At 43.4% G+C, this 15,507-nt stretch overlaps 1 protein-coding gene across 2 annotated transcripts in view; it reads right to left on the minus strand.

Moving 5' to 3' along the window:
• The window catches only part of LOC126419002 (NADPH oxidase 4-like), a 203,503-nt gene extending 200,514 nt beyond the window's left edge, over nucleotides 1-2,989 (minus strand). Inside the window, exon 1 of one of the 2 annotated variants that reach the window (XM_050086052.1) lies at nucleotides 2,884-2,989. In XM_050086052.1, coding sequence (XP_049942009.1) covers nucleotides 2,884-2,943 — 60 coding nt within the window. In that variant the 5' untranslated portion in view covers nucleotides 2,944-2,989. Of the gene's footprint in view, nucleotides 1-2,748; nucleotides 2,858-2,883 lie in introns of those variants that run through there. The other variant, XM_050086053.1, reaches the window with a different exon arrangement.
• Nucleotides 2,990-15,507: the final 12,518 nt, after the last annotated feature.

Consider the following 15,507-nt stretch of genomic DNA (forward strand, 5'->3'; position numbering starts at 1 on the left):
AATATTTTGGGGTATAAATCCGGAGCACTTTAAGTTAGAGATTCTGTATAAATCTGTTGTAAGGGAAAACAGTTTCCAGATTGAGGTGGATTGGAGTGGTACTAATTAAGAGTAAATCTTGTACGAAAGAGGTCGGTTAGAAAGCTATCGTCTCACCGACTCATGGCTGTTCTGTTATCCACACGCCTGGAACCCTCACAAAGTACTCCGAAAAAATAGAAAAGATTCAAAGAAAGGCTACTTACATTACGAAGAGCGTCACAAAAATTGTTCAACAAATTCAAGTGGTAGTTGCTATCAGAAAGGCATTTATTCGTTATGGAAGGGCTTCATTTTTAAACTGCATGTCTGAGAGTTCCAAGCCGAGTGCAAAAAGCGGGTTACTTCAACCCATGCACATCTCTTTTAATGACTGCAACGGTAAAATTAGATAAATTCGGACTTACACGGAGGTGCGCTGATAATCGATTTTCCACGCACATCACTCATCTGTGAAAAAATGGATGAGAGGGCGATTGCTGCTGATGCAGTGTATAACCTCCACTACACAGTGTACGATGACGTACTCAGTGCAGATGTAAATGTGGTAGACGTAACACGAAAGATAATTTCGCACAAATTTAACGGGAACTGTGTAGTGAGCGGTCTAAAGATTCAGTTAATTTTAGCATTCAGTATAAATTTTCTTATAATGACATATTCGAAAGACTGAATGAAGAGAAAACAGAAAAAAGTTCACCAAAGTTCACCACCACAGAAACATGGAGATAATGTATGTATTAGTTACATCAGGAAAAAACCTGCCTGTCATAATAACATATCAGTAGAAGTTCAAATTATCAGAAAATTGTCTTAAGTATACAATTGTGTTGGTGGTACACGTTCCAGAAATATAAAAAATGTAAGGAGAGAGACTGTGATGACTTTCAGCTAATGGATATTCCTGCTTTACTATATGGAAGTCAAATGTGAATTCTAATGAAAAAGAAGCAAAATGGTTTACGTATAGTACACCTACATCTGTACTCTGCAAGCCATCTTACGGTGTGTGGCAAAGGACACTTCTGATACCACTATCTCTATCCACCCCCTCCCTCCTTTCCCTGTTCCATTTGCAAATGGTGCGTGGGGGATTGACGGTAAACTTCCACATTAACTGTAATTTCTCGGATTTTCTCGTTGCGATCATTTCGCGAGACGTAAGTGAGAGGAAGTAATATGTTGCTCGTCTCTTCCAGGAATATACTCTTTCGGAATTCCAGCATTACGTTTTTGAGAAAAGCTGAAGGTAGACAAGAAGAGACAGGGGAAAAATGTAGACAGAGGAACAGAATTACAAATACTCAGCGTGAGACAGCATGCAGGGCTGTAGGACAGAATTAATAAATCAGTTGCGTAGACGCGACCACACCCTTGTCCCAGAAAATATATGTACATTCAAGCCAAAGGGTGACAGAAGATCGGGAAAAATGTGGGAAGATTGACATTGTCAGCAATAAGAAGTCCTAAAATGATACACTCAGCAACGAGAAGATGGCGCCTAAGTTGGTTTTGTATGGTAGTGTCTGGCAATATAATTAACATCACCATATGGTCTGCAGCAAGGAATTGTTAAATGTGACAGTTTTTTTAGTGGGCCCTATTGGCTAAAAATGAGCACGAGGTGCCCGAAACGCATCACAAATCTGCATCTGTACTCTACAAACCACTGTGAAGTGCGTGGCAGAGGGTACATACCATTGTACCTGTTGTTAGTACTTTTCCCGTTCGATCACACATGGAGCGCGGGAAGAATGATTGTTTAAAGGTCTCTCTGCCTGCTGTAATTAATCTAATCTTGTCCTCACTATCGCTACGGAAACGATGTGTAGGGAGTTGTAATATATTTCTAGAATCATCATTTAAAGACAGTTCTTGAAGCTTTGTTAGTAGTCTTTCTCGAAATCGCTTCCGTCTGTCTTTAAGAGTTTGCCGGTTCAGTTATTTCAACATCTCTGTGACAGTCTTCCGCGGGTGAAACAAAACTATAACATTTCATGTTGCCCTTATGTGCATAAGTTCAATGTTCCCTGTTATTCCTATTTGTTTCGGGTCCCACACACTTCTGGGATGAGTCGCACAAGTAAATTGTAAGCAGCCTCCTTTGCAGACTGATTGTGCTTCCCTGGTAGTCTACCAATAAACCGAAGTCTGACACCTGTTTTACCCACGACTATGTGACTGTTCCGTTTCACGTCCCTACTAAGTGTTACTGCAAGGTATTTGAGTTTACCGATGCCAGCTGTGACTCACAGTTATTATATTCGTAGAAGACAACGTTTTTTTGTTTCGCAATGCGCACAATTTTACATTTCTGAAAATTTAAAGCACGTTGCCAATCTTCGCATCACTTTGAAATCGTATAAAGGTCTGACTGAATGTTTGTACGGCATTGTTCAGATTGTACTTCATTCTACATAACTGCATTATCTGGGAAAAGTCTGAGATTTGCTATTAATATTGTCCGCAAGGTTAATATATTTACGACGTGAACAGAAAGTTACTTCTGCATCTGTCGATCACTCCCCATCCAAGGTAACATGTTGCGTCCGCCCAATGAAGAAGCTCTCAGTCCAGTCACAAATTTCGTCTCATACCCCATAAGATCATACTTTTCATAATAAGCGTAAATGTGGTACTGAGGCGAATGTTCTTCGGAAATACTGCAAAATCTTCCATCTAAAACACGTGTTATTCATAACTGCTCACCAACAAGAGTGACTGTGAACATAATATAACTGTGCGCTGCTCCTTTACTCCGACAGAGCAGCACGTGTGATATCAGGGCGACGCCCCAGAGAGGTGAGCGCTCGGTCTTTGTGCTCGGTTAGCCCGTTCACTCACCAGCAACCAGAAAGACGCGCGGCGAAGCCAGCTCCGACCTCTGCACCGGCGGCGAGCCATCGCAGCACTGGCTCGCCGCAGCAGCCGCGTGTGCTGCCGGGCTGCGCGCGAACCGGAGGCTGGGAGAACGCGGGGTAGGAATGCAAGTGGGAGGGAGAAGAGAGAAGTGGAGGAGACGAAAGACGAGGAGGCAAGCAGGCGGGAGCCACCCTGCGCATGCGCGCAGCGTGCCGCCTCCGTGGGCTACAGCGCCGTCCACTACCGAGCATCGTGAGGCATCATTCTGCAGAAATTTCGGCCCTATTTGATGTCTCGCGCTCTGCTACATCATGTTATTACAGACATTTCCTGCTCCTCATAATCTGGTCCATATTGTTTCAGCTGTTGATGCTGTTAGCTTGTTAATTAAATTTTTATTCGAACAGACAGAAGCGATGTCGTAGCACAAGTCGCAGGAACTAGTCGAAAGAAAACAAACATGAGTAGTCAAAAAATAAATATAATTACTACGAGGTTCCAAAACGAAAATAATACCCAAATAATACCATTAAACAAGCAACGTAAGGATTTACTGCATTTACCTATTTTAAAATAGCTACGAAATGCGAAGGTGTGTTAGTGGAACTTGCCCTGTCGGCGTTTGTGTGAAATAAATAGGGTAAACCAAAAACAGGATAAGTAGATGAAAGTAGGGTAGGTGAAGTCTGTATGTGTCTCAATGTGAACAAGCTTTGGTAATTTTTGCCAAAATGTTATACCATTTGGCATCCAAGAATTAAAAGATAAAACTCTCTTAATTTCAGTGATCACAATTTTCAGTATGAATTTTATGTACCGGTACTTGTATCGTCTTTTCCTTCCTTGGTTTTTCCCTCGATGCTCTTCTGTATGTTCTAATTGTACTGAACTTAGTGTCCAATTAATTTCATATTTCTTATCTGTATGGTGTTAATCAATATCCTGATTTCGTTTTTTTTTCTTTTTCTATTTACTCAAATGCTTTTTATCAACACATGTGTTTTTTTGTGACTGAATATCCACCTAAGTCGAAACAAGGCCCCGGGAGTAGACAACATTCCATTAGAACTACTGACAGACTTGGGAGACCCAGTCCTGATAAAACTCTACCATCTGGCGAGCAAAATGTATGAGACAGGCAAAATACTCTCAGACTTCAAGAAGAATATAATAATTCCAGTCCCAAAGAAAGCAGGCGTTGACGGAGGTGCAAATTACCGAACTATCAGATCAATACGTCACGGCTGCAAAATACTAACGCCAATTCTTTACAGACGAATGGAAAAACTGGTAGAAGCCGACCTCGGGGAAGATCAGTTTGGATTCCGTAGAAATATGGGAACACGTGAGGCAATACTGACCCTACGACTTATTTTAGAAGCTAGATTAAGAAAAGGCAAACCTACGTTTCTAGCATTTGTAGACTTAGAGAAAGCTTTTGACAATGTTGAGTGGAATACTCTCTTTCAAATTCGGAAGGTGGCAGGGGTAAAATACGGGGAACGAAAGGCTATTTACAATTTGTACAGAAACCAGATGGCAGTTATAAGAGTCGAGGGACATGAAAGGGAAGCAGTGGTTGGGAAGGGAGTGAGACAGGGTTGTAGCCTGTCCCCGATGTTGTTCAATCTGTATATTGAGCAAGAAGGTAAAGGAAACAAGAGAAAAATTCGGAGTAGGTATTAAAATCCATGGAGAAGAAGTAAAAGCTTTGAGGTTCGCCGATGACATTGTAATTCTGTCAGAGACAGCAAAGGGCTTGGAAGAGCAGTTGAACGGAATGGACAGTGTCTTGAAAGGAGGGTATAAGATGAACATCAACAAAAGCAAAACGAGGATAATGGAATGTAGTCGAATTAAGTCGGGTGATGCTGAGGGAATTAGATTAGGAAATGAGACACTTAAAGTAGTAAAGGAGTTTTGCTATTTGGGGAGCAAAATAACTGATGATGGTCGAAGTAGAGAGCATGTAAAATGTAGACTGGCAATGGCAAGGAAAGCGTTTCTGAAGGAGAGAAATTTGTTAACGTCGGGTATAGATTTAAGTGCCAGGAAGTCGTTTCTGAAAGTATTTGTATGGAGTGTAGCCATGTATGGAAGTGAAACATGGACGATAAATAGTTTGGACAAGAAGAGAATAGAAGCTTTCGAAATGTGGTGCTACAGAAGGATGCTGAAGATTAGATGGGTTGATCACATAACTAATGAGAAGGTACTGAATAGGATTGGGGAGAAGAGGAGTTCGTGGCACAGCTAGACTAGAAGAAGGGATCGGTTGTTAGGACATGTTCTGAGGCATCAAGGGATCACCAATTTAGTATTGGAGGGCAGCGTGGAGGGTAAAAATCGTAGAGGGAGACCAAGAGATGAATACACTAAGCAGATTCAGAAGGATGTAGGCTGCAGTACGTAGTGGGAGGTGAAACAGCTTGCACAGGATAGAGTAGCATGGAGAGCTGCATCAAACCAGTCTCTGGACTGAAGACCACAACAACAACAACATCCACACTGCACAGCATCCATTTTTTCGTCCCCGTTTTCCTATAGTTTACCAGTCACTACTATATCTTCTTTATTTCTATATTAATGAATTACTTTTAAATTTGAAGCCTAGTTTGGTCACACCAGTTTTCTTTTAATAACCATTAAAATCCTATTGTCACCACTTCTTGTAACAGTAATCATTTTGTTACTCAGCAGCTGCAATTCATATCCAATGTTTACTCTCCTCATAACGCTCTTTGACGACCTCAGTTTATCTTTTTTTCTATGTTTCTTCTGCACATCAATCAAAATTCTAAACGAATAATTACAGTTCTTCTCTGAATATAGGAGGATACCGACATCGCCAGCAACGTAATGCAGCATATCTTTTTACCGTTAGTTTTTATGCCTTTTTGCGATTTCCTTAATTTTTATTACGTTTCACACACACAGACGAAATAAACAGGAGGAGAGGGGACAGTTCTGGCATACGAATCTTTCCGCTCTAGCTTCTTTCGAAAAGCCATTAATTTCTGTGCTCTAGGTTAGGGAAAGCTCAGAATTAGTTTCCTCCAGCGTGTTACAGTTTTGTACAGATCTGCGAAAAGTAGTTGCAAGTCTATTTTATCTAATATTTTTTTCTATACAAATCACTATCGAAACAATAAAAGTACCCCTGGAATATTTCTGACGCCCTTTGCAGTACTAAACATTGTCACATCGCACAAACGTTGGTTATGGGTTAATGGTGATAACTCATTTCCCTTTCCCAAATCACCAAAATTAGCTTCAGTTCGACAATCGCTTGTTCGTTCTCTCAGATTTTAAAGACTTGCCCTGTTCTCTTGTAATAAGAGACTTGGAATTTAATATTTGTTGATGAAGACACTGATCTCATGAGTTTCATGGCAACGAATTATACATTAAATTTGTGACGTTTTGATGATGGTGGTCGTAAAAACTCCACTACCTTTGACAAAAATGACCAACGTAGAGAGAGTATACGAAATGTACGTTATATTTTCATAGCAGAATGGCTCATTATGACTTTAAAAAAAAATAACGCAAATTTCTGGTATCCCGAAATGCCACGTACAGTTCTCAGTGTATTCTACTTCAAATGACATCCACTGGACCATCCAGTCATAACACTTATCCCAGAACTTCAGCGAAACTATAGGAGTGTATTTTCTGAGAAATGGGCATTGAAAAACGGAGGATTGATGGATAGTAGTCCTCGAGACCTGGTTCAAGTTTCTAAATAGATAGGACCTTATTAATTATCTAAACTATTTGTGTCATCACTGTATGTCTTTCGTGTAGATCACTGTGTTGTGTTTATGTTGTAGACGGGTAGGTACAAGGTGAAACTCTGTGACAGAACATAATTTAGTTCTGTCAAAAAGCATATCGTGTACCTAATTGCAACTGTTCTTAAGTGGGACAAATGAAAGATAATTCTTAAAATAAACGAAGTCTTCTTTTGTATCATTCCATGACATTGGCGGTAAACGTCTTGAGCCTAATATTTCATTGGATAATCAGGGGTAACATTACCGAGCGAACGCATGAAGACAGTTGTAAGAAATGCGTATCGAAGACATTTGTTGGGAGAATTTTAAGCAAGTTCAGTGCATTTGTTCCCATACAAACTCTAGTGCAACCTGTTATAGAGTATTGCTTTAGTTTTTTGGTTTTTCTGAAGTCCGCATAACGAAAGATGTGGAATGAATTTAGAAACGTATTGCTAGGATTGTAAAAGTTCTGTATAATAGAATTGCTCAGTGAAATTGAATTGGAGCCGTTGGAGGACAGGCGACGTTGATCTCCCGATTCCTTATTGGGTTAACTTAGAGAACCGGTATTCGAAGTAGACAGCATATCAATCGTATTTCTGGTGCGGTAACAATGACAATGAGACAAACGAGACTAGGTTTCGTGAGGAAGCGTACAGTCATTTTTATCTTCATGCGCGAATGGAACGTCCAGGCTAGGGAATGACTAATATTAATGAGACATATCCTCCGCCATATACTGGACAGCGTCTCGCGGTGTATGTGCTCTGGTGTCCAAAGCTTTTGCATGAATGTGTCACTGCCTAGTAACATAGCTCGATGCAACTTGGATCACACATAGAAAGAAGTGCTACAGTATAGAAGGGATGCTAACGGAAAGAAATACGAAAAGAGACGAACACAAAGGACACTTTTATTCAAAGACAATAACTACATTGAAGTCATCGCGATTTATGAGGGTCCCATGGACATTACAAACGGTGGGACACGGTTTCTAATAGCGCGTGTGATCACTACGGACGGAAATGCGTGCACTGCTATATGCTCAAATACTGGCCACAAGCTTAGTAAGGAATTCTTCTGGTAGGGCGTTCCATTCCTCCATCAGCTCAGTAGACAACCGTTGGAAGGTCTTTGATGCATGTGGACGTCTCCCCAACGCAAAGTGCTTGATGGGGTTTAAGTAGGAAGGGGGGGGGGGGGGGGGGAGGGCAGGCCACTCCATTCGCCAAATATTCTCCCGTTCTAAGAGATACTCCACCTGCACTGTTCGGTGCGTTGGTGCAGTGATAACCGTAAACATAAGATCCCTTAAGTCGCACATTTTGAAGGAGTACAGTGTCTCAGTAACGTTGACTGGTGAATGTTCCATGTTCAAAGATTTGGAGGTCAGCACGCCAATGCAACATTACGCCCTCCTACACCATGAAACACCAAAACGATAATGTTTCACAATGTTTCTGTGCGTTACGTGTTCGCATCTCTCGCTATGAGGGAGTTCGTCAAGCAGTGTCGAACATGATCGTTTTGGTAGTCCAGGTGTTATGGTGAGGGGACGAATAGTGTTGCGTGAGGGTGCTGACCTTCCCCACGCGATGACACACCAAAACGATAACGATTGACACTGTTCCTGTGCATTACGTGTTCCCATCTCTCGCCATACGAGAGTTCGCCAAGCATTGTCGAACATTATCGTTTTGGTAGTCCAGGTGTTATGGTGTGGGGACGAATAGTGTTGCATGGGCGTGCTGACCCTCACCACACCGTGACACAGCAAAACGTTAATGTTTGACAATGTTGCTGTGTATTAAGTGTTCTCATCTCTCGCCATACGAGAGTTCGTCAAGCATTGTCGAACATTGTCGTTTTGGTGGTCCAGGTGTTATGGGGTGGGGAAGAATAGTGTTGCGTGGGCATGCTGACCTTCCCCACACCGTGTCACACCAAAACGTTAATGTTTGACAATGTTCCTCTGTATTTAGCGTTCCCATCTCTCGCCACACGAGAGTTTGTCAAGCATTGTCAAATATGATCGTCTTGGTGGTCCAGGTGTTTTGGTGTGGGGACGAATAATGTTGCGTGGGCATGCTGACCTTTCCCACACCATAACACATCAAAAGGATAACGTTTGACACTGTTCCAGTGCATTACGTGTTCCCATCTCTATCCATACGAGAGTTCGTCAAGCATTGTTGAACATTATCGTTTTGATGGTCCAGGTGTTATGGTGTGGGGACAAATGTTGCATGGGCTTGCTGATCTTCCAGTCTTTGAACACGGTTCGCTCACCAATCAACGTTGCTGTGACACTGTACGCCTTCCCCATGTGCGTCTTTTCAGGGGCGCGTTCGGGCCTGACTTTATTTTTATGGATGACAATGGGCGACTAAAATCCCTTCGAGCACGAATGGCATGCCTTGGGGAGAGGTGTGGCAGCACATCCGCGTGCACCAGCGGCCATCCAGCAGTTGTCAACTGCGCTGGTGGAGAAATGGAAGCCCCTACCACAAGGACTGCTTACCAACCTTGTGGCCTGCATGGGAGCACGTGGCAGAACATGCGCTGCCGTTCCTTGTGATCATGCACGCTATCAAGAACCATGTCCCAGCATTTTTAATGTCCACGTGACCATCATGAAACTCGGTGACTTCAGTGTAATTGTTATCTTTGAACAATAGTGTCATTTGTCTCCGTCTCATTTCTGTGCCAGACTGTAGCAGTTGTTTCTATGTATCGTCCAAGTTACCTCGAGCTATGTTGTTGGGCAGTGACACTCATGTGAAAGTTAGTTTCATCCTTAACTTTTAGAAATCAGTGTATATTGACTACAGTTATTCGGCATGCACTGTATGATACATGCGATGAGACGGATAGGTGGGGCCGTGCACAGCCGCCGTTCCCCAGCCACCTTCAGCCTCCCAACGATCTCAATCCTAAATAATCTGTCTGTTGGCCGCCTAGAGCAATTTGTTTATGTAGGAGACCTTTTTAAACGGAAACTCTTCATCAGTGTTTCACCGAAGCCGTTCGACTGTCAGGTGAAACATTTCTAATATCTTCTAGAGACCGGATTAAAACTTCTCTGAATTTAACAATTATGTTTCTGATGAAAATACCAAAAATACGTTGGCCAACTCTGAGCGAAATTAGAGCATCAAACCCTAACTGACAAAGTACTGTTGGTTATAACCCACTGCTGCAGTAAGCGGCAGTTTACAGTGGTAGGTGTGGTAGATGACACTATACTGACCTACCTACCAATAGTCCAACCTTCAAGGCCGACATTTTTTCAACACCTCACACTCACTTGACCTTACGTTCACTGCAGTTATCAGTACACTGCGCTCCAACACGTGAATTCTGCTCGATTAAGTTTCCAACAAATCCAGACCCTATATCCGCAAATAAAAGAAATTAACTGCGGTAAAAGTTATCTATATTGTGGAGGCATGGTGTCCTCAAATTAAGTAGTTGTACATTCGTAACTACATCGCGGCCAACCTTACGTCATACTCGCGAGTGATGCGTCCCACACGACATAAACTTCGCTCATTAACAACTTGCGTCTAAGCCTCCGCAGTTTATCACCAGTAGAAATGTACTTAAAATACATTCACAAAGTTCACTGCATGCACGACTTTACTTAGACAACGTTACCAGCCAAGCATGAGCATTAGCAAAGCTCACTGTGCAATTAAGACGGAACGACACTTGGTACACATTCGTCAGGTTCGACCTCTGAGCCAAGTCTCTCTTAACAATGGCGAGTCGTCCTGTTACGTTTTGTGGTGGCAGGGACTTCAGATACTACAGTTTACCAATTATTAACTCTGCTTGTGAGTATTTCATTCTCTACAATTCACTAACGTGGGGACAAACTCTAAACGTTGCTTCAATAAGTGCTGCAAATTGTCTACTGTTCACTACAATAAAATTTAAGGTGGACTATTTTTTCTTCGGCTTGGTAAACAGCATCCAAAGAGAAGAACATGCGCCCTCATGAAACAAGGTTTTATTTTTTACTCCGGGTGATTCTAATGTATCTCTCTGCCTGCTCCTCCACTTTGCAGACCCCGCTAGCTTAGCTGCCAATGCTGACTTGAAGTATTGGGGGCCGTTGGCTGCGTCTACCTCCGGAAACGCAATCTTGCCTTCTCGCGCTTCACCCGCAACCGAGTATATTCTGACCAGCGGAAAAATGCTATCGGAGAACAAAACTTGCGAATATGTTCCTGTTTATTTAAAAGAATCTGACTGAAAACTGGGATACCAGTTGCCTTATTGTACCTTCCTCATCTACAAAAATTTTCCCCAAAATTTTTGTATGCTAACATATTCGCGCTTTTTTTACATGAAGCTCACCTGAAGCTTCCACAAGCTCCCCTAACTGTAACTCACTCATAACTCTTAGTCCATCGCTGTAAGTCACTCGTACCCATCCATTCCCAGTTGCCCTGTCTCACTCGCTCATTCAGCCCAACTGACTTATTATCTCTTTGTATGTCTCTGTCATTGTCTCCTGTGACATATCCACAGTTCCCTTCGTTCTGTCCTATTGTTACAATCTCATCGCACTGTCTCTTTCTTTCTCTTGCTCTTTCTTTCTGCTAATAACTCATTCCTTCCTTCCTACTGCTACTATGTCATCTCACTATCACTATACCTCTCTTCCTGGTTGTTGTCGTCATATATACTGAAGAGCCAAAGAAACTGGTACACCTGCCTAATATCGTGTAAGATCCTCGCGAGCACTCGAAAGTGCCACAACACGACGTGGTATGGACTCGCGTCTGAAGTAGTGCTGGACGAAATTGGCACCGTGGGTCCTGAAGGCATGTCCATAAATCCGTAAGATTGGGGGGGGGGGGGGGGATGGGGTGGTGATCTCTTCTGAAAAGCACGTTGCAATGCGTCTCAGATACGCTCAGTAATGTTTATGTTTGGGGAGTCTGGTGGCGAGCGGAAGTGTTTAAATTCAGAATCATATTCCTGGAGCCAATCTGGGGTGTCACATTGTCCTGCTGGAATTGCTTCAGTCTGTCGGAATGCACAATGGGCATGAATGGATGCAGATGATCAGACAGGATGCTTACGTACATGTCACCTGTCAGAGTTGTATCTACACATGTCAGGGGTACCATATCACTGTAACTGCACATGCCCCATACCATTACAGAGCCTCAACCAGCTTGAACAGTCCCCTGCTAACATGCAGGGTCCATTCATGAGGTTGTGTCCATACCTGTACACGTCCATCCGCTCGATACAATTTCTAACAAGACTCTTCCGACCAGGCAACATGTTTCCAGTCATCAACAGGCCAATGTCGGTGTTGACTGGCCCAGGCGAGGCAGCAAGTTTTGTGACGTGCAGTCGTCAAGGGTACACGACTGGGCTTTCGGCTCCGAAAGCCCTTTCGATGATGTTTCGTTGAATGGTTCGCACGCTGAAACTTGTTGATGGCCCAGCATTGACATCTGCAGCAGTTTGCGGAAGGGTAGCACTTCTGTCAAGTTGAACAATTCTCTTCAATCGTCGTTGGTCCCTTTCTTGCAGAATCTTTCCCTGGTCGCAGTGATATCGGAGATTTGATGTTTGACCGGATTTCTGATATTCAAGGTACACCAGTAAAATAGTCGTACGGGGAAATCCCTACTTCATCGCTACCTCTGAGATGCCGTGTCCCATCGCTCGTGTGCCGACTATAAGACCACGTTCAAACTCACTTAAATCTTGATAACCTGCCATTGTAGCAGCAGTAACCGATCTAACAACTGCGCCAGACACTTGTTGTCTTAAATAGGCGTATTCCGTATTTGATTACGCATGCCTATACCAGTTCCTTTGGCGTTTCAGTGTAGTTCGTCTCTCATTATCGCTGGCTCTCGCCCACTTTTACTTTCCCTTTATACCTCGCCTCTCTCCAACTGACACCGTCTCTTTCACTCTTTACCTAGCATTGTTCTGTCACTGTCAACTATGTTCCACAGTCACTGTGTCCCTCTCTTTCTCTCACACTGCCATTGTCTCCTTCGCTCTCTCTGTAACACAGCCTCTATACACTATCTTCCGGTATTTATTACTTTCCCGTCTCTTTGCCACTGCCGCTGTCTTCTTGTCTCCCAGCAATAAAAAGGGGGAATACGTCCTCATGCCGAAATTTTTGGGAACATTGTTAAAAGTGTTGGGGAAGATAGAATAAGGCAGCTGGTACTCCACTTGTCGGTCAAAGTATTTTAATAAACAGGAACGCAGACATACTTTTTGTGCTCCGATAGGAACATTTTTCCGACATTGGTTCCCTTCCTTTCCCTCATGAAATAGGGCATGTAACTCATACGAAAAAAAATGTATTGGTCAGTAAAATCTAGAAGGTTTACTTATGTGAAACTGAAATAACACAAAAATAATTTCACACCGGATATTAAGCGCAAAAAAAAAAAAAAATTGCGTGTGCTTCAGCACTGCATCTTGTGGTTCCCTGATGATAACGGAGGTACTTTAAAGCACATTTCTCCATGCTATGTCAGTTTAGAAACTACAGATTGCCTCACACTGTATTTTGCGTGGACAAGTAGGGTAAATTTTAACCTCTTTATCCCGTAAACTGATAAAAATATGAAGAAAATTTTCAAGACAGTCCGAAATCGGGATCTTAGTAATTAGTAGTAAAAATTACAGCGATTTGCTTTACATAGCCGCACGGAACTCCGCGGTTGCATATCTCTCTCGATAGCGGATAAAGATTTTTGAAAATGAAACGATGGCTCTTCTAGATAAATCCTTTGAGAATATACGGTTAAAATTTGAGCAATTTTCTGCGGTTATTTATTATTTAGATTTCGCTTCACACGGGATGTTATGTGTAGAAGTAGGCTAACTCTGAACCTCTGTATCTTGGAAACGGATAAAGATATCAGGAAAATTTTTAAGGTTGTCCCAGATCCGGATCTTAGAAATATATCGCAAAAATTTCATCCACTTTCTGTGCGGAGCCGTCTTAGGACAGTCGGCGAGGTTTTCGTCCACTGTTGGCGACCAAAATATAAAAAAAAACTTTTTGTGGGGTTTTCCGAGGAACCACCTGAACTAATGCTGCCTCCGTAAGTCCCATCAGGCGCACCGTGGACGACGTCAAATGAAAAAAGGATCAACCGATTTGCTTTTTTTGCCTAAGTAGATGGAAGTGTGCAACAATTATACTTTGACCTTGTACTGTAGGAAGGTGACACTAAGACTATCCTTCGGTTGGGTATGCAAATGTTCCCTAGCCCAAGGGCTACTGGAAACACTTGACCCTACCATTTCGTCACCAATAGAACCCGAAGTATGAGCAGAGTGCGGAAGAGGAGCGATGGAATTTTGATGAGCTGGTAGGGTGGCGGCGTTTTGGAACATACACACATCAAAAAAAGTGTTGCATCACCCCGCTTCCCAGAACTCCTGAAAATAGATGTTGACTGTGGATATTGTATCACAGACATAGTCCCTTTGACTGTTCATAGATGTCACTAAACCTGCCCAAAGATGTAAACAACCATGCATGAGCAGCGCCCACTAGACGGAGGGGTCCGACAGCCATTCAGTTCCAGTCATTCCATCAGGAAAGAGGTGCACGTCTCGTGTTGTCTGTAGTTCAACCAGGCCTAAACGGTCAATACCGCTGTTCGATCTCGTCCGCATTGTTACTTTGTGCCAGGAAGGGCTCTTAACAAGGGAAGTGTCCAGGCGTCTCGGAGTGAACCAAAGCGATGTTGTTCGGACATGGAGGAGATACAGAGAGACAGGAACTGTCGATGACATGCTTCGCTTAGGCCGCCCATGGGCTACTGCTGCAGTGGATGACAGCTACCTATGGGTTATGGCTCGGAGGAACCCTGACAGCAACGTCACCCTGTTGAATAATGCTTTTCGTGCAGCCACAGGGCGTCGTGTCACGACTCAAACTGTGCGTAGTAGGCTGCATGGTGCGCATCTTCACTCCCGACGTCCATGGCGAGGTCCATCTTTGCAACCACATCATGCAGCGCAGTACAGATGGGCCCAACAAAATGCCGGATGGCCCCCTCAGGATTGGCATCACGGTATCTTCACCGATTAGTGTCGCATATGCCTTCAGCCAGACAATCCTCGGAGACACGTTTGGAGGCAACCCGGCCAGGCTGAATGCCTTAGACACACTGTCCAGCGAGTGCAGCAAGGTGGAGATTCGCTGATGTTTTGGGGTGGCATTATGTGGGGCCGACGTACGCCGCTGGTGGCCACGGAAAGCGCCTTACGACTGTGCGATACGTGAATGCCATCCTCCGACCGATAGTGCAATCATATCGCCAGCGTATTGGAGAGGCATTCGTCTTCATGGACGACAATTCGCGCCCCCATCGCGCACATCTTGTGAATGACCTCGACTGGAGTGGCCAGCATGTTTTCCAGACATGAACCCTATCGAACACGACTGGGACTGATTGAAAAGGGCTGTTTATGGATGACGTGACCCACTAACCACTCTGAGGGATCTACGCCGAATCGCCGTTGACGAGTGGAACAATCTGGACCAACAGTGCCTTGATGAACTTGTGGATAGTATGTCACGACGAATACAGGCAGGCATCAATGCAATGGGACGTGCTACTGGGTATTAGAGGTACCGGTGTGTACAGCAATCTGGACCACCATCTTTGAAGGTCTCGTTTATGGTGATACAACATGCGATTTGTGGTTTTCATGAGCAATAAAAAGGGAGGAAATGATGTTTAAGTTGATCGCTGTTCCAGTTTTGTGTACAGGTTCCGTAACTCTTGGAACCGAGGTGATACAAAACTTTTTT

Source organism: Schistocerca serialis, chromosome 9 (assembly GCF_023864345.2).
Source record: "Schistocerca serialis cubense isolate TAMUIC-IGC-003099 chromosome 9, iqSchSeri2.2, whole genome shotgun sequence".
In the NCBI taxonomy this organism is placed as follows: Eukaryota; Metazoa; Arthropoda; class Insecta; order Orthoptera; family Acrididae; genus Schistocerca; species Schistocerca serialis.